This window comes from Dryobates pubescens, chromosome Z, assembly GCF_014839835.1.
Source record: "Dryobates pubescens isolate bDryPub1 chromosome Z, bDryPub1.pri, whole genome shotgun sequence".
NCBI classification, from domain to species: domain Eukaryota; kingdom Metazoa; phylum Chordata; class Aves; order Piciformes; family Picidae; genus Dryobates; species Dryobates pubescens.
Genome location: NC_071657.1, coordinates 107,001,220 through 107,021,846, shown reverse-complemented (window position 1 = coordinate 107,021,846; position 20,627 = coordinate 107,001,220). Strand labels below are relative to the sequence as shown.

Genomic DNA, 20,627 nt, shown 5'->3' with positions numbered 1-20,627 from the left:
TACAGGAACTGGAGAATTGATATTCAAGTCAGAATGAGCATCACTAATTTTGCTTGCGTCAGAAATGGAATGCCCTAAATGCAAGCCCTGTTTTTCTTTCCTTGAAGCATGTAGCATTGTAGTTCCTACAGAACAGAGCTGTAATTGTATATGCACAGCAGTGTAAAGATAAGGTGATTGTATCTCTTTGCCATGTGGTAGGCACAGACACACTAATTTTTTTTCTGTTTGCCAGCGTAGACGCACATATTTATGCCTGTCTGCCTTAGAGCAACTTGCAACTCATCTCACGGCCAATGTTACAGGGAGAAAGGAGCCACAGAGTTTTCCCAAGTGTAGCCTATGGTATCAGGAGGCACAAGGGCTGATGGGTCTTGTCTCTGAATTGAGCTTAGGCTGCTGAATAACGAGATGGGTGTGGTGCCCTGAGCTGTGGGCACCTGATAACCTTATAGGTCAGGCAGAGTGCTGTACTTCAGTCTGGTCCTGGTCCTGCTGAAAGCACATTTAATTCTTCAGAATGAAGAACTGATTTCAGTGGCCTGCCCTACTGTGGAAAGTCAACGATAGAAGTTGTTTACCACTTAAGCTGTAACCAAGTGATGCATCTTCCTTTCATTTCTTGCATAGCTTATTTGCTGTGCATTTTACAAGTTCTGCTGCCAATGACACTGTCACAGAAACAACAGATTAATTTGCTGTGTCTAGTCTCTCCTCATGTTTTCTGGGAATTTGACGAACGTTCCTGTAGAAAAATGATGTAAAAACATAGGCTTAGGGATCCTTAGAAAGCATGCACATTTGTTTCCCAATGTTTTTGTTCAGAATGTCTAGTAAAATAGCATCATGATGTAAAACTTGGAGTACTTGTTCCTGACCTGTTGTTATCTTGAGAATCGTTGCTTTTGTTCTGCAGATCTAAAGAGCTTGTGTGCTCAGAAGCTGGTCTGCCTCCTTCCTGGTTCAGCTGTTTTAGCTGTTCTAGTGAAACTTTTTTTCTTCTTTATGTTGCATTGCATATATACCATAATGATTCCATACTACAGTGTGTACAGTAGTGTTCTTATTAAAAAGAAAACAAAATTCAGGCTAGCTGTGCATTACATCTAGAACTTCTTAAGTGGTTAACTTTCAACATTCATTCAAAATCTGAAAACCAGATCCTAGTGGATTGTATCAAAATGTTTCCTTGTATAAGATCATTGTCAGAAGTCAAAACACAATTTTTTCAGAGCCCATTTATGAAGCACTCTCAGTACTTCAGATACTTTAATGTAGTATCTAATACTGCTTTCATGACCAAACAAATGCATTATGACAGAGAGAACATCTTTTTGCTATGTCTCTAAGTAGTAGTGAATAAACTCCAGAGAAAACAGGTTTTCCAGACAAAACAGACTTCCTATCAAAATAAACACAGAAATTATGCCAAATGTTTACACTAATAACAATAAATATAGCTGTTAGTTATCTGCAAGCAGTAGTTTGCACATCAATAGTTATTGAAGAAATGTACTAAGATTTCTTAATAGATGCTCTCTGATTGTAGTGAGTGCTATGAACTGGTTGATAACAAAATACAGTTATTCTGTTATATTTTAATTTATCCTAATTTTATATCTAGGTTTTTATTATTAATAATTCCCTCTTGTCTCCAGTTAACATTTGACACACAACAAATTCTTCCTGTGTCAGGTCATACTGTATTTCCTGTTTTAACCTGTTTCCAAGTTTGCGTTTACCGTTGATGATAAGATCACAGAATCTAGACATGATCAGCGAAGCCAGTTGTTTTCTGCAGCTTTTATGCTTGTAACTCACTGGAGAATTAATTTTTAAATTTAGTGTGTAGTGTGCTCTTTTGAATGAGGTTACTTAGAACTGTGCTAGGCAAGTCACTATTGCTATCATACTATTGTTACACATAGTGTGCTGATGCTTGTTCATCGTGCTTTGTGCATTAGATTTGTTTGGTTTACTATTGTATACCAAAACGAACAGAAAGGACTGTATCACCACTGCATATAAACAGTTGGGGCAGTGCAAAGCACGAGTAACTAGCTTTTATACTGTGCATAGTTGTGTGTTAGCAGTATCAATGACAGCGGAGCATAGCAAGGCATGTTGCCCCGACCCAGAGGCAGGTTTGATTGTGTTTCTTGTATTAAACAACTCTTAAGCTAACTGGACTCAGAAAAACTGTGGTACTAAAAAGTGCCAGTGATACCCATAATTCTGACATATCCATACATTTCTGGAATATAATTTTCATGGTGTAGTATTTTGTGGTTCATCTCTGACCACAATTCTTGTTTGGGAGTTTTTGCAAAGTTCTTTCAATATCTGTGACCTTTTGAAGGCTGAAGCAAAGTAGTTTCCTGTGTTACATGATTTTAGTTTAATGACCAGATGTGACAAAATAGCTTTAAAATTTTTGGTTAGAAGGTTGAATTATTAAGCAGAAGAAACTCGTTTACTGAAAGTTAAAACTAACTGATTGTGAGTTATGTTTTCTATCATTAATTTGGTAAGCCCACATTCATGACTAGACCTTATTCTAAAAAAGTATCTCCCACTGATTTAATTTAGAATGGAGGTGCTCAGCTGGACAGTGATTGAGTTGGCAAGTGCTTGTACTGTGCAAGAAAGTAAGCATATCTCAGGGGCATTTCTGTTCAGTTCACACTTTTCATGTAGGGCTCCTTAATCAGAACACGCATCATTCTCAAAGACATATATAAGTAATTGGAGTTGTGTCTTGCAATCACATCTAACTATTTGGCTTCATAGTCCACTTACCATACAAGTGGTACCTGCAGGAACTGTATTTACATCTGCATGTTGCCATTCTAATGAATACTCTGTGTATGGGTTATGACTGTGAAGTTAGAGCTACCACTGTCCTTCCTTCTGAAGATAAAATCAGCGCACTTTAAGGATTAGGTTGGGAAACTGAACATTGTTGCAAGTGGATAGAATGTATGTAAGTGGCTTAGAAGAGAATACTGTAACCCTTGACTGGCTGGATTAATCAAAGCATTGTGTTTCCAGCCATCTGTGATATGCATGTACATTTCTTTTCTCTATTGAGCAAATACTTAGTGTCAGAAATATGGGGCTTTTTGAACTCTGGTTTTATTTTGTGCTCCATCCAAAATGAAGTGGGAGAGTGATGTGATGGTTTGCTTCTTCATACTGTCCTCTTATTTTTATGAATGATCATGTCCAGTGAAGACTTAGAACTCTGTTTTCCAGTTGAGTCATTGATCCTCAGCTCGTACAGACACAAATGTGTTTTGGGAAACTCTTTGCTGTTTCCCTTTCCCTGGGAAAGTAACCTAGAATTTAATTTCTTTTTGCAGGCAACAAAAGTAGTGAATAGAAAACTTTCTTTTAGGGCTTTTGAGGGTTCTTTTTACTTTCAATTCTTTGGATTTTGCTTCCTTGAGAAATCCAATTTTATTCATACTACTTCTTTTGTGCAATGTATAATTACAGTGATAAACGTTAGAAATCAGATTGGACAAAGAGCCTGTAGCTGTAATCCATTCAGCAGTGGTCCCTTACCTTCTAAAAATGGCATTAAATGCAAGCATCTTGCACCATGCCCTTATGGCCATTAAACTTTATAAGTTTGTTCTTCATGGTGAAGAACTGAAGGCCCAGACTTGTTGAGTAGTGCCAGGGTGAGGAAGTGGAGACCCTGAACCTTGTGCTCCCATCTTCTCTCAGGTCTTGAAGCATCCTGTTACTCCTTTTCTTTCTATTATATTCTTGCAGATATAAGGAATGGCTGGGGACTACGGGGGACAGATGCACCAGTTTGAGGGAGCGGAGGCTCTGTATATGGTGTATCCACCATTCTCTGGATCCCACAGGCTACCCATGCTGTATGTACAGTGCTTTTACGTGGTGTCTCTAATTCTTATATAGTCCTATAGCTATTACTTGGCTTCATCCTTACAGATGTGTTATGTTAATAATATTTAACTTTGTGAGAGTCTAAAAATACTCTGAGGGCCTTCTGCTGTGTCCACCAGAACCAGTGGTAATACTTCTTACCAAATTTTTACTGGTTTAAAATTTTTTATAATTTTCAAGGGTGAGTGTAGGATGTTGATGAGTTGTGAATGGGTTTATATTATCTGGAAGATCTTAAAATTTCCTTTCATTAGCAGCTCACTGATTTTTTTTTTTTTTAATTTTTTTTTTTACCTACCTTCTCTCTTCCACTGTGCCTTTTCAAAGTTGTTAGATTTTTAGTAGTGACAGAGTAATAGTAAACATACTTGAAAAAGAATAGTAAACATTCTTGAAAAAGAATAAAAGAAAATAGGAATTATTATTTTTTTTCCCTAGGTGTAACAGTAGCAATTAATTTTAGATAGTTTTGCTATCATCAATAAATAATAGTGTCTTTCTGTGGGTAATACTCTAAGTGAACACTGGAAGTGTCAGTATTCTGACACTCAGATCAATTTGTTATTTTCCTTTGGCAGTGCCTGTAGGGACTCGATGCCTGACCCACCTTCATCCTCAGAGCAAGGAGTGGGTGGGATACAGCACAAGCTGTAACATGCTCAGAGACATGTCTGCTCCTCTAGCCACTCTGCAGAGATGAACCACTTTCTGCTTAGGCAGATTTTCTTCTGCATGGTGGATTATTCTGTATGCCGTTCTTTTTGTTTAAAGCAGTAATGAATTTGTAATTTACATCTATTGGTGTGAGACTTGGGAGGTTTGAATTCTATTGTCCATTCATATGTGAAGTATTTTTATTGTTTAGAGGGTGATGCATTCCTGATAAGTGCTCTGTTTGCTGTTCCTTGAAATTTAGCAAGTGAAGGAATCAGCTACCTGTTGCACAGGAGCGGAGCTGAGAAAGCCACAAAGGCCTGATTTAGTTCAGCTGTATGAAGTAACAGTGCACTCTGTGCGCCTCTGGGACCAAACTGATTTTGATGCCCTTTCTAAGATGACTCCTCAAGGATGTGCCTGTCTCTTTCTCCAGACTTTTCATGATAAAGATGAGACCAGTGGGGCTCTGTCAGTTCCCCTGGGACCAGCTGGGGATTTCTCTGTGGAAGTGACACTTGTTATAGTACTGTGCTCTCTCAGCCTCGTCATTGATCCCTCAACACCAGTAATCTGAAACCCTCAGTGCTGTGATACAGTCTCTAAGATGTGAATGTAGATATGAAAATTAACATTCTTCTGGGCACTTTCTTTGGTGGATGGTGGTAGTGGTCATTTGGAAATGCCATCTTTCTGCTGAAGAAGGAGAAGGAGCTATGGGTATTGTGAGAATAATGGTCATTCATTGCACTTGATGGATTATTGGATTCATGATGTAAATATTGAGGACCACCCAGTCTTTTCTGTTTATAGCTCAACCAGCACTAATAATGGATACCTTGGTTTAACTGCTTAATTGCTAAGTAGGTAGATACATGTATTTCACTTCAGGTTCTGGTATCATCCTTTCCCCCCCCCCAACATTCTTTTGAGACAGTGGTTCTGGCTGGATGTTCTCCATCTCATGCTAGAGAAGACCATGTTCAATGTACTACAATGGGCTGTGTTCTTGATGGGTTATTTTCTGTAATACAGAGACCCTGTGGGTATTTTGCATGAGTTGTCTGCACTTCTGGTACTGCTCCCCAGTAATAAAGCTGTTCTGAAATCAGTTGGGTTTCTTAGAAATGCTATCTCTTGCCATTTTAGTGCCTCTAGAATTGCTGAAGCAACATCATATTTTTATGAATGTGGAATTTCTATGGTCATTCATTCCTGATGATGTTAAATGCCTGCAATATGAAAGAAAAAAAACCAACCAAAACAAAACACTACTAAACAAAATAATAATTAAAAAAAAATATATAAAACCCACAACACCAAACCCCCAAAACACAAACAGAAAAAGCATATGCTTATTTTCATCACTGTGATTCTGACTTGCAAGTTAACTGATTCTGTTTGTTCTGAAAGATGGCAGCTTGCAGAGATCTCTCGTTGTCCTGTTTTCTCTGACCAACAGTACTCCTTGTGGAAGCCCATATTGTTTCCAGATTATCTTTGAGGTACTCTAGTTGTGTAGTTACAGCCTCAAGGTTCATGTCACCTGCTGTTCTCACTAGGGAATCATGTTTTCAGGGTTCTGGCCTGTATAGGAACATCCTGATGTTTGTTAATCTGTCATATGGTGGCTTCTCTTCTTTTTCAGTCACCAGGACAGTATCTTGGTTTCCTTCAAAAATTTGCAGGGCATTGTTGGATGTGTTGACAGTTTTCTCCTTTTGCTTTCTGTGCTTTTATCAGGGTGAGGAGCCTCAGGTAAGGCCTTAGATGGTTAACTTAAAGGCAGTATCTGCAAAATAATAATTTCAAATGAACTGCACAGGAGCAGAAGTTTCTTTACCATAAAGCAGTAATGAACTTTGGTTCCTGTAATATGCTAAGGCTGTCTGCACTTCCTGCAGTCTTCACCACCATGCTGAAGGCAGGTGCTGCTCACGTTAAGCATTTTGAGATGTGGTGTTTTTATTATTCTTCTGTATTATTAACTAGGCGTTTCGGTTTCTCCATATTACTGACTTCTCTTTGTGCATCTGGTTCTCAAGAGAAGCATTTAAGAGTCAAATGGTATAACATCATGGATTATGAAGCTCACTCGACCAGTTGTTGACTTCAGAACAATAAATTCTAGTTTATACTAATTGTGAATTAATGATTTATCATCTGGTCAACTGCTCAGCATCAATGTCTCCTGTGACAAGTGGTGTGCTGAATTTTTGTGGTATTTCACACTGGATATATCTGGTGTTATTGTAGTCTTCTGTGATAAATCTACACAGCACGCCACTACTCTTTAGGTTCTGCAACACTTTCATTGTGACAAGACCAGGCCAAAATCTTCAAGGGAATGTCTGCAGTTTCTCCACCCTTCTTCAAGAACAGTGGCATAAGATGTTTCTTGTGCTTAGTGATGACACAAAAAAAGCCTTTAGCTTGCCTGTAGCACTTTCTAAAGTGGTTCTGTAGTTTCTCTTTTTGATAACCATTCAGATACCATTTTCTAGATGATAGCACCAGGTGAACAACTTGGAACTACAGGAAGTGTGAATATGCTTGTGGACTCAAAAGTTAGAAAGGTAGTTTCCTAATGACTGAATTCTTCTGGATTGTAGGATAATTCTGGTTGGAAAGGGACCTTAGGAAGCCTGTAGTCCAGCCTCCAGCTCAAAGCAGACCAGTTCTTGGATTAGACTAGATTGCTGAAGGCTGGTTCTTGACTGTCTTGAGAATCTGAGGCCGTTTGGGGTCACATTGTCAGGTGTTCATCAATGATCTTCTCCTGCATACATTATGCCAGTTTTTCTGAGCCAGCTTCTTTTCAAATGTGATTCAGTTTTAAGTAAGTACTGAGAAAACACAGTTCTTTGGTGGTGGCTAGCATACAAAAAGTAATACAATTTAGTGTGTCCTACATGTATCGATGACACCTTATCCAGCCTTTCTGCATCTTCTTTAAATAAAATTAAAAAAGAGGGAGTGAAACAGCACTGTAGACATCTGGAAGATGCATAGATAGAAGAAGAAATAAACCACATTTTACAGTATGTAGGGAAAAGCTAGATTCACATCTGTTTGTGTGTTCACCCATTTAGTCTCAAGAATACGGTAGTATTTAGTTCCTAATGGAACCAAATGTGCATGTGTAGGAGGGATGGAGGGTGTTTAGAAACAGTCATCAGAATACCTAAGGACTTCCTGAGAAATATTTGTTCCAATCAGTGACAGCTTGTTAGCTGAATGAGTCGAGTTGGGTTTTTTTATTTAAATTATTTTTTTAAAATTTATTTTTACTTTCCTTTTAGAAAAGTATGAACTGGTTCTGTGAGGTCTTGATACCTTCTTTCTTGTTCTGAGTGGCAAGTAGCCACAGTTATGGACAACTTCTATTAATAGGGAACATAAGTGTGGTAATCTGTGTTCTTGGAGTGATTACAGTCTCTCTTCTTGGAAGGATAGTGTTTGTAGTCCAGCTTTTAGCTTGTTCAGAGTTGTCTGCACCATTATAGGTGTAGGTGAGTGTGTGCAATTGCTCCTGGGTGCTTGTTTTCTTACCTTTAGTATGTAGTACCAGTATTATGTCATGACAACAAATTTCTCTTTTGACTATGAAAAAGTAAACCAGCATATATTATTTCATAGTTATGATTTGTCTTCTAAACATCCTTTGGCTGTCTAAAGAGAATCATGTCAGCAAAATGTCTTAAATAGATTTTCTGCAATTGTTGAGAAACCAGCTGTTCACAATCAGCCTTTCCAAAACTTGGCAGAAATATTTTCCATAATGTTTTTTGTCTACCTGTCTTCCTGTTTTATCTGGAACCTTTTTAGAAAATTTGGTTTATCATATTTCTTGTATAAAAGATTACGTGAGCATGACATGGTCACTTGACCAAAGCCAACATACCTCTGGAAAATGAGGAAAAGTGGGTTCAAGCTTCCTTCCTTTGGTCCCATAGCTGTGAAAAGCAAAGGTAAATTAGCTATAGCAGCTATTCATGGATGAATCTGCCTATTATTTAGGTACTCAGTCTCAGCTTGCTATTCTGAATCCAATATGGATGAAAGGTTTCTTGTGAAGCCTGTTGAGATTGAATTTTGCACTTTTAGATGCCCAAACCAAGACTACTTAAGTGCAATCACTGTTTTTAACACATCCCCGAGGAACTCTTGTAATATGACTTAATTAGATGTCATTCCAAAGGTTTTGAGGAGTGTTCTAGATTTAGCATTATCTATACCGTCTTCATTTTGTTGGACAATGTATTTTACTAATACTGGCAGTTTTTCACCTTGTCTTGGTTAAATCAGTCTGCTGGCAGGACACTGAGACAAGCTTGTCAGAGCCAATAGTTTTGGCTTTTTCTGCCTTCTTGAACCCTTTTATGTAGAATGGTTTAGGTAGGAAGAGATCTCCAAAGGTCATGTAGTCCAAACCCCCTGCAGTAAGCAGGGACATCCTTCACTATATCAGGTTGCCCAGAGCCTTGTTGAGCCTGACCTTGAATATCTCCAGGGTTGGGGCCCCAACTACTTTACTGGGCAACGTGTTCCAGTGCTCTACCACCCTCATGGTAAAGATCTTGTTCCTAACATCCAGTCTAAATCTGTTCTTCTCCAGGTTAAAATCATTGCCTCTTGTTCTATCACTTCAGGCTCTTGGAAATTGTGCCTCTGCAGCCTTTTTGTAGTCCCCCTTCAGGTAGTGGAAGGCCACTATTTAGTGATCCAAGCCTCTATGATTTTAAAGGAAAGTATGCATATTTGACTTTAGTGATAAGCATGTGGTGCAGAGTGCCTTGGCTACTGCAGTCTGATGCATTGCAACTTTTACTGATGTGTACCAAATATTAAGGAACTTGTGCAAATATGAGTAACTCAGCTGGACTGGCATGATCCAAAAATGTCTTGTGTAAGCCATCATGTTTCTTCAAATGGGCTTTCATAGTGTTCAGTACAATCTTTATGAAATCTGTGCTTCAGTGTGAGAATTGGTGAAATATGAGCAAAATGTGTGTGGACTTCTGAATTGAGAGTCTTTGGGAGGTTCTGTGACTTGTTATTGGCATGTACTGTATTCAGGATGCTACATGTTACATGAGGCACTTCATGTTATTTAGAAATGCTGGAGGAAATATCTTGAAACTTCACTAATTAGAAATAGCATTGGTAGCAGATGGGCAGGATAAGATACTGTAGAAAAGTTCGTTGTGTGAGTCTGATTTCTTGCAAGCATATAGTGCTTGCTGAGCAAGGTCTTCAGTTCTGGCAACAAGTTTTGCCATTGAGCTGCTCAGCTAGCAGAAACCTGGTATTTGGTATGTGTTCATGACTGTCAGGCAGTCTTTAGAGAATTTTAGTCAATACACTGAAAGCAAGAGCAGCCAGTCTTGAAACAGGCTGTCTTGGCAGTGCTCCCAAGGATCTGATTCAGTCAGTGGCTGCTTAATGAACTGAAGGCCACCTTCCTGGTAATTATGAGGAAACAAATTGCCTGGATTTTATCCAGCTTTGGATTTTTAAGTCGGTGTCCTGAGCACCTGGTGATTTCTGTTAGGTAGTGGATCACCCAGAAGTTGCTACCTCTTAATGGGGGGCAAAATGGAAAGAAATCTGGTAGGTTTGGAGAATTTCTTCGAGTTTGCTGCTTGTGAGGAAATCTCAAGAACATTCATGTCTCTGTGGCTACCATACATACTTTTATTCCGATTTGATAGCAGTTGTAGTGTAAATGCTGTATGTCTAAAATAGAAATAACGTGGAATTGCAAGGTATCAGGCATTCTCTCTGTTAGTTTGCCTAATTATGCCTAGAAGTTATTTCAGTTTAGTGACCCTATCAGGTGTAGGCATGTCAGAGATTCCTTCTTTTTATGATAGTATCATGGGAACAATGATTTTTTGTTCCAAATTAGTTTAAATATAAAGTAAATTTAATCTTCTTGAAATAGTTGCAGTGTTTTGCACAAATGGATCTCTGCAGCAAAACCAGTTGGTATTGCTGTATTATATCAGATAAATCTTATCTCATTGTGCATTCAGGTACAGGAGAAAGCTGATCTCCTTTCTCCAGGTTCTTTCCTTAGTCCTCATGTTTACTTAGAGCTCTTCAATCTCATCTTCTATGCGGTCCAGCCAAAACCAGGTCTAGAAATGAGGTTTGATCATTGCAGGCATCAGAGATCATGACCAGGTATTTGTCGTTGCGACTATCACACAGGGTTGCTCTGGCATAAGTAAAAACTGCTTATGGCATTGGGATTTTTAGGGTGCAAGTATTTATTTCTAGTTCCTGCTGCAGTGGTAGGAACTGGGGAGATGTTGAAAAATGGGTTTCTGTATGAGGAGTGTCTGTGTGTCATGTTTCAAATCGGTGTTTAGGAGATGAAGAGATGTACATCCTGGCAAAATGGAAAGAACATCTTGCACTGCCATTAAGTCACCCTAGCAATTTTCGTATGGCTAAACCAGGAAGGTGACATTCTTTCTGTATGAGGGGATGGGCATGTCTGTCAGTTAGGGATGTTTGTAGGGGTGTATGGCATGCTGGTGTGGCTAAGGTTGTTAGAGCTGGTCTGTTTTCACAGTTCAGCCTCATAGCTGTGCTGGCAAAAATGGGGTCATGATTTGCACTAAATGAGATGAAGAAATACTTCCACTGATTTATATTTTTTTTCCTGCAAAATTATTTGTAGTGTGCTTTATGAGTCAGAGATTCTGGGATTTGGCAAGGATTTTGATTGTTTTTCCTGCCGTGTTTCGAGTATAATACATTACTCTATGATTACATATGAATGCTCATTAATTTCATTATTGATAGCTTCTCATATACATTGCTTCTCATATACATAGCTTCTCTGATACATTGAGGGAATAGATAAAGCACAACTAATGTTTTTTTGTGATCTTACGATTTCTCACTGTATGTTAATTTTCACTCTTGAACTCATGAGAAGTGAATGTAGTGGTTTTGAATATACAACGTGCTTACTAGCAGAAAATCAGAAAATGGACTTTCCTGGGAGTGATGTGTTAGGAATTCCTGAAGCTTACCTCTTCTGACACAGCAATCTGTGTGCAGTTTTCAGTGAATGTGCATTTTAATTATACTCCACTTTTTGGTAGTTCAGATTTTTCATACAAATACTTTGCATTGATGTATTTGGGCTTATTTTTGTCCATCTTGAGGAGCTGAATGTGAAACCTAACCCTCAGTTGGAAAAAACTGAATAAAAATAGTTTCAATTAGTTGAGCTTAGCAACCAATGCAGAAATATGCCATAATTATTGATGGGGTGAAATAGATCCCTAAGAATAGTATTGGGATTGCTTTTTGAGCAATGGTGTGACTATTGAATTTAGCAGTGACACATAGCAGGATGTGGCAGGGTATTTGAAGATGCTGTGTGCTGTCAGGAATGTGGAATGGGCTGTACAGGTACAAAAAAAGAAATAATGAATACTATGAGTATTACAGCCACCAGCAATGTCTGTGGTGCCAGTGAAGCCTTAGTCTAAAGAGATGGGGACCTCACACTAACTCCCTGAAACACACTAAATGAATAAAGAAGTGTGCTATTCAACAAGCAATCTGTCATCATCATCTGATGTTGAATTTCTTTGTTTTCCAAGAAATATGGACTAAATAGAGAAGTGGGGGAACCAGTCTTGCAGCTTGTTGTAACTAACAGGACTGTTCTCAAGAGGGTTATGATTTATCTCAGCCAATTAGTCACATTTTTCATTAATTGTCTCTTAACCTGGACATGTAATACAGATCAGGTGAATTGCTTTGTAAACATGCTGATTTCTCTCCACTGATTGTAACTGGAGTCCACATGACTACAGACGTGGATGTCTATGTAAGAGGCATCTCACTTAGTTTTAGATGATTTATGTCATTTGGGTCCTCATGTGCCAAATTCCAGTGTTCACAGCATGAAATTCAGTGAATTGTAGTAATGTCTGAGGCCATATTTCACGAGCATAAATAAAATGCATCCAGTTACTTCATGAGACATTGTCCTGGTGGTATGCACTTAGAAATTCATGTTACTAGACTATAAAATCTCTTAAGACGGGTGACTGAAGTGAGCGATGAAGGAAGGGAAATTCCATATTTGAAACTGCAGAGCCACAGCACTGGTATAATTTTCAAGTTACGAACCAAATAAAGGGTGGATTCTTGATTATGTCAAAAAAGATAAACCAAGGCAAAATAAGTACAGAATTGTAACCAGAAGAACAAGTTTCTCATCACAGATTATAAGGATAAATATTTTTACATTTTGAGGAGATAGGCACTAGTCAGGAGAAATAGCAGTTCTTAAATATATTGTCTGTAATCAGTGATAAACAAGAAATACATAATGAAGGAACCTGATGATAAAAGTCAATGAGACTGAAATGAGCTTATAGCAGGGGAGAGTGAAGTTAGAGGGAGACACTAGGTGGCACAGAAGACCTCAGAAACATACTTGCTGGACAGATCCCCCTTCAGGCGATGTGCAAGTGACTGATAAGATGATTCAGGATGGGTTTGAATGAGGTGTTAGATCTGGTTTCTTTTGCGTGGTCTGGAAGACAGTTAAATGTTCATCCAGGATCTCTGAGATAACAACATCAATGATACTAAATTCCTGTTTTGTATAATACTTTACATGTAGAGGTAAGGAAAGGCTGTAACTGTACTTCAGGCTGATACAAACTGTTCATACACACAGCAGCACACAATACTGTAGTACAGATTTGTTGACTTCCATGTACACACACATGTAGTAGGGCACAGAGGCTAATACCAGCTGAACCCACATAGTGGTTTACAGTATCATGGCTTATGGTGCTCACTTGACATGTTATTATTGTTGCTGTTAAATAAAGTCCCCTAAAGTTTATTTCAGATGAGACTGATATAACTGTAGTACTATAAAACAGTTGGTAGTAACATTTTGTTTATATAAAGGTAAAATATTGCAGTCATTCAACAGATTGCAGACTTCCTTTTGTAGTTATTTGGGACCAAATCCAGTTTCTAGTAAACTTGGTAAGAATCTTTCTCTCAGTTCCAGAGTGACTTGTATCAAATTTCTTTATCTTTTTGAAGATACCAGGTTTTATAAAGTCAACATTTTAGTGTGTGTTGGGTGTCTGATACGGTGGGGACCAAGATTTCCTTGGGACTCTGCATAATATGTGCTGTTACATGCTTTGCCATGAAATTGTCTTAATTGGATGAGTTAATGAGGAGGTTAATGTATCTACCTGATCACTACTTTAGAAGTTGTTTGTATAATAATATAGGAAATACAGGGAACACAAAAGAGAATCTGAAATTCCAATCCATGAGCAAGTGTGAATACCGTGTTCAGTTTTGGGTCCCTCACTGCAAGAAAGATATTGTGTTGCTGGAGTGTGTCCAGAGAAGGGCAATGAAGCTGGTGAAGGGTCTGATGAACAAGTTCAATGAGGAGCAGCTGAGGGAACTGGGACTGTTTAGTCTGGAGAAGAGGAGGCTTTGGGGAGATCTTATTGCTCTCTACAACTACCTGAAAGAAGGTTGTGGTGAGGTGGGAGTTGGTCTCTTTTCCCAAGTAACTAGTGATAGGACAAGAGGAAATAACCTCAAATTGCACCAGGGGAGGTTTAGATTGGATATTACCAAAAATTTCTTTACTGAATGAGTAGTCAGGCATTGGAACAGGCTGCTCTGGGAAGTGGTTGAGTTCCCTGGAGGTGTTCAGAAAATGTGTAGACAGATGTGGCACTTTGGGACATCGTTTAGTGAGAGTGGTGGGTGGATGGCTGGAGAATACCAACTTTTTTTGCCCTGCGCTTAGGACCAGATTTTGAGACAATGGGAAAAACAATCAAAGGCAAAGTTATTCTATTTGCTATGAAGAATAGGTAGAGAAAAGGCTGCTTGAGTGAGAATTATCCTGGGATGACAGAGCTCACAGATTTCAGGAAGGGAAAGAGGTTGACTAAAAGAATCAGAGCAACAGGTTTCAAGGGGATATTGTGGACATAATTTGTTTGGAAAGGAATGTGGAGAAAAGAAGGAATTGGATGTTTCCCTTAGGATACAACCTTAGATTGAGACAGCACAGAAGAAGGACAAAAAGCATAGTAAAATAAATCTGTCTAAAATATGAGGGCCTCATTTATATCAACCACAAGAAGGAATCCTGTAGTAAACTAAAACTTGTTTACATTATTCAGGACAAATGGAAATGGAAAAGAATAGCAAAAGATGTAGACAGGAGAGGGGAAAAAAATAGGTGCAAAGAAGCCAAGGCCAAACAATGTTAGCAAGAAAAGACTGCACAAGAAAGAACATGAGGACTAACCAAAATTGTTTTGAAAGTATATACTTTCTGATAAGAGCATATTCCAGGAAAGTGTTGCTCTATTGCTTAACAGAAGCACATCAGTCTTGATTTGGCATTATTAAGAGCATGTAGAAAACTCAGCCTAGGATAAAGAAAGGACAAATCAGAGAGTACTTAATATATTTGATGTTCTCAGGTTAGTTGTGCCTAAGATATGCTATATTTGGAAACTAGAAGAGCTGGCTGAATTAGTCTCAGCCCTGTTAGCCATTAACATTTAGAATCTAAAGAAGAAAAGAAAAATAAGAGAGTGTGGGGAAAAAAACCCAGAAAATTAGAAAACCTGATTCTTAAAAGGGTGGAAGAGCTACAGACGGAAAGGGCCTATCACAGATAATTTTTGTCCCTAGAGAAATTACAGGCATATTAAAGCATTTTGCAAGTACCTGGAGGAAAGCAACAAAGAGCACCCGCTGTGTGGATAATATCCTGTAACAAGAGATTAAAACTTGTGGATAAAAGAAATGGAGCAGATATCCTCCATTTTCACTTCTGAATGCTATGTCATAGAAATCCCCTATAAACAAGCTAGGGAACATCAAACAGTGTCTTTTAATGTAAGTTTCATGGGATATAGCTGCAAAATTTGTTGGATAAGGTAATCTTCAAGCTGGAGTGCCATGAGTGTTTTCCACAAGAGTTTATTTTGGGAACTGTTCTGGGTTTTTTCAGTAATAAACTGGATAATGTATTAGATAGTATGCTCACTAAATTTGCATTTGTCACAAAGTTGAAAATGGATCAGAAAAATGCTGGAGAATAGGATTAGAACTGAAATTGCCACTTTGGAAAAATGGCTTGGGGATTATAGCAGTATTTAATAGGTGTAAGTCCATAGTTCTACCCTTGGACAGAATAGCCATACACAGGACACTGAACAGCTGATTAAGCAGTGGTTTTGAAAATGATACACAGGTCACAAATAGAATAAACATAATCAAGCTGTTGTGGAAAAGCTACAGATGAATGGAAAAGACATGTTCTGCAGGGTTACTCATCTGTTGTACTTGGCACTCTGGCCTGCTCCAATACTGGGTCCAGTTTTGAGCACCACATTTTAATAAAAACAGAGCTAATTAGAGGGAATTCAGAGAATGGCAACGAGACTAGAGACCTGAAAAACATAACTTGTAAGAAAAATAATGAACTAGATTTACCCTGAAAAGTAAAATGTAGGAGAAAAAGGTTTTTCAAGTATGCAAAAAAAATCCAACAACCCAACAAGCTAGCAACCAAAGAAAAACAATCAAAAAACCCCCCTCAATCCAAAAACAAAATCCCCAAACCTCCTTGAACTTACACAGATGAAGATATGGATATGGAACTACGAGTACCTTAAATTCTAACAAGAAAGAATTAGTTTAGACATCAGAAAAAAATATTCTGATAGTAAGGTAAGATCACTTTGAACAGGTTTAGTGAGAATTTTATAAATATATTAAAGGTCTTTTAAAACACAGAAAACGTGTCCAAAAATGATCCAAGTATAGCTTTGTTTCACTGGCAGTTTGGAGATGACTTGTCGTGGACCCTCTCAGCAGTGTCTTGTGTGCTACATTACTGTGCCATGTAATACAGTTTCTGTTCTGTAAATCTTGTGAAACATCATGGTACTTTAAGATTATACATTTTTTATTTCAGTGTGTGCAGAAACCTACAATCCTGATGAGGAAGAGGACGATGCAGAATCTAGGGTAGGTAATGCTTTGAATCAGATACTTGTTTTTCCAGTTTTGGCCATTAAATTGAGGAACAATAATGCAACCAGCATTACCCTTCCATTCCACAAATGTCTTTACTATGATATACTTTAATAAGGACCTGATGTGAGTATTGTTGTAAATTACTACACCTTTGACATGTGGTCTGTTACTGGAACAGTTTTGTGCACTTGTATTTTTCAAGAGAGTGCTTGCTCCTGTAAATACTTACCTGGTGTTCTTATAAGTTTGCAGAAGTTTCCTTCTGTTTTTTTTCAAAATGCAGAAAAACCTGTATATTGTAAAATCACTAAGATTTTCAGATATACAATGCAATAAGCGGTGAGCAATATTCATGTCTTTTACTTGTGTCTGAGTTTTAAAGGTATTTATTTAGTTTTTAATATGAAATAGTGTAAGTCTGATTTTTAAAGACAAATTGAAATGTCTAATGTTTTAGTAAATCTCTGGCTCATTCAGATAGTGTCAAGTCTGTTGTTTATTCTGTGAAACTTCTAATATAAATTTAACACAGATTCTGTTTCACAAAGCGTAATTTGGGAAGTAGTCATGGCAGATAGCTAGATAAATACAAAATACGGTTAAAGAGTAGTAGTGTTTTATGCAGCAGTAGTTGGGATAAAGGTATCCAGAATGTCTTGCAGAATTGCAGTCTACAAATGTAAAGATCTTGTTAGCCTAAATACAGCAGTGCTTCATTTGTTAATGCTGTGGTGGCTTAATGTTATCATTGAGTGTTTATTCAAATCCTGATAGTTATGACGTGAAAGTATGACAAAGTATGGCAAAAATATTGTGTAAAATGCTTAGCTAAATTAGCAGCACTAGCTGAAGGACTGAGCTACCTGATAACCACTTCAATGGCTTTTCCATTCTATCTCCCAGATTATTCACCCTAAAACAGATGATCAAAGAAACAGACTGCAGGAGGCATGCAAGGACATTCTTCTTTTTAAGAACCTAGATCCGGTAAGAGAGTCTTTGTAATGCACAACAACTAGCAGTGCTGCTAGGAATTAATTCTCTTGAATTTTTCAACAGAAGTTTACAGATTATTAAGATGTTATGTATACTTTCTTAACCATTTTATGAATTCCAGGAATGTTATTTTTATGACTGATATGTCATATATAGAGACCTTTTTATTCACCACCATGAATGATAATATTGAAGTATATTAATATGAACATATACATTAATATGATTGTGAAGTATTTGGGGTTTTTTGGTTTATTTTCTTATTTTAAATCTTCTTGCTGTACATCAAGGTACATAAACTTGTCAGTTAACTGGCATGTTAGATTATTTGTACTGGTACTAGCATGCTGAGTACTCAAAAATTACCTCCAAAGCCCATAGATGCATTGAACAAGCAACTCACAAAATAAAGGGAAAGAGAAAGGCAATAGTGAGGTGTTTATGCTATTATTTCACTTAATACAGTAAAAATGCTACAGGTAATTTTCTTCTGTGCAGGTGATTTCTTTCTATTCCCTATAGAAACAAATATGGCTTTTAAGAAAGCTTAAATATAGTGAATGAGCAATCTAGATCAGATGAATGTGATAATGCTACAAAAAAGCACAGACACGTTTAAGGGAAAAGGCAAGTTGCATCAATCAAAACATGCACACTGATGCTGGGATTACTCACAGAGCACCAAATGCTTTCTCAAGAGAATTGATTCAGTGCTGTCAGGGGAGGGAGCATGAGGGAAAGGGAAATAAACTATATAGAGTTTTAAGCATGAGAACATAAAGGTTTAATTTTTGATTCATAAGGGAGCTAATGAAAAGACCAATCTGCAGCTCTCTTTGGAAGTCAGGTGCTGTTCCAGAGAATGCATGTTAACTCATGCTGCAGGTTTCCAACTCCTTCTGTTGTCTGCACAAAGCCTGGATCCTGACCCTGGGTGCCCATTCCCAGAGAGGTCCTGAGGAGCAGTGAGCCACAGTCCTCAACTTTGCAGAACCCTGGAGCCCAGATTTACAGCTATAGGAAGGCATCAAAATTCTTAATGTAGGTGCTAATATTCTTGGAGACTAAGGATCCTCATGCAGAAGATTTCCCAACTCCTTCATACTGTCTGTTTAATGGATAGTTAATTAGCTGTTCCACCATACTTGTTCAAGCAAGACTCACCCAAACATTTACCCCTTCCACTGCTGAATTATTTTTTGCATAATTTCAAGGATGCAAAGTGCTTTGTGGGGCATCTGCCCTGGATTTGAAACTGCTTTACTATGATTTTTCCTTTCTTGATACCATATACACCTGATGTTTTGAACTATTTTATTATGCTTTGCCTCTGAATCAGTTACTTGTAATTGCCAACAGTTACCACAGTCTGTTCCAAGTGTTCAGGAGATTTTTTTTTTTAAGCCTAGTCTTCCACTTGTGGGACTTGCAGATCAAATCCTTGAAATCCCCTTGTGGGATCTTGCAACTCTTTTCTACCCCACTTTGTTCAAATTGATGAGTGCATTAAGAACATTTACTTCTGGTTTAAATCCTTCACAGACAGCATTCTGGAATGTTAAATAAGATAATTTTTATAAAGAAGTTTGTCATTATAATAACTTTACTCATAAAAGGTATTGGAAAGCTACTGAGTTCTGAAGATAGCAAGGGCATTAAAATGTAGCCTTCTTCACTCTGGCTTGCTCTTTCTGTGAAACCAAGATCTGTAGTTCCCAGGGGACTTCTCCCATTCTTCCTTCTTGTTCTGCCACTAGGTAGTGACTCAAAAGCTCTGTCACTGTAGTTGCAGTAATTTAAATATTCCTGTCCCAGCTCTCCTTCCATTTCTCCAACCTGCAGCACAAGTGCACGTGGTGCCAGCTGCTGCAGTTTGCTCTCAGATGTATTAGGAAAAAAACCTGTCTTTCATCTTGGAGAGATAGTATCTTCAGCTGCTAAAGCTAAGTCTTGGGAACAAAAGTCCAGAAGAACTGTCTGCCATTCCCTCTGTTACATTTCTTGTGTGAACTTCAACCTCTTTCTGCTATAGTCCTGTGTATGAAACCCATTGTTTCAGAGGTCAGTGAGTTAGAGAGGAAGAGACAATGTGAAGTGCTTAATGGCTTTTCCCTGGTAGCCTTTCACCAAGTGTCAAGTGCCATTCCTAGATGGGCCACCACTCTGGAATGCAGTGTAACAATAATAACATTCGGTACATGATACTGAATGGAGTCCACGTTATTCTGAAAACTTTATCCCACCCTAACACACTGTGTTGTAATTCAAATGGAAGGATAAGATAAGGGTATCATTAATGCTGAGGGAGAAATTGCAGTGGTTATGAGGTGACTTTTACAGTACTGCTTAGCATTTTGAGTCCATCTCAACAGATAGGAGCCTTCACATAAAAGTAAAAACTAGCACAACCATTTGAATATAAGATATAAATGAGAGAGAGGAGAAAAAGATAACCTTCAGACTTTAGCACAACTTAGAACTTTCTAGACATATCACTGTCTTGAGCCTGCATTTACCTGATAGCAGGGTTTGAATATCAGATAGGTAAGCTTCTGGAGAACTATATTTATAAATATCAATATTTCATGTGTTGGCCCTGATGGAAAATACAACATCATATAAGGGAGCAATAGCTCTGGTATAATTTTGTAAGTAGTGCTTTATGTTTTAAAGCACAACTATAAATTCCTCAAAGTCTGTGAAGCTATTTGAATTATCTTGCAGCTTTCTTTACCTTTGTCGATTGCTGAGGATGTGAACTGGTCAATTAATGTCAATTCAGCAAGGCACTCCTGAGTTAACTCCCATAAATAAAAAAAAACAATAACCAACCAACCAAAATCAGTATTCAAGCATTTTTTTTCATCTTTCTTGGGCCTAATCACATCCCATCAGATTGCTGTCACTCAGTAGCAGTTTTAGCTATTGTATAACTGTATGGAAAAAATTACTAGAAAAGAAGAATATGG

The 20,627-nt window shown here is 37.9% G+C and overlaps 1 protein-coding gene across 1 annotated transcript in view; it reads left to right on the top strand.

Moving 5' to 3' along the window:
• PRKAR2B (protein kinase cAMP-dependent type II regulatory subunit beta) overlaps positions 1 to 20,627 on the top strand; it is a 70,250-nt gene that overhangs the window by 35,982 nt on the left and 13,641 nt on the right. The window contains exons 3-4 of the mRNA XM_054178128.1: positions 16,601 to 16,653; positions 17,566 to 17,649. Of these exons, the coding sequence (XP_054034103.1) occupies positions 16,601 to 16,653; positions 17,566 to 17,649 (137 nt within the window). The remainder of the gene's footprint in view (positions 1 to 16,600; positions 16,654 to 17,565; positions 17,650 to 20,627) is intronic.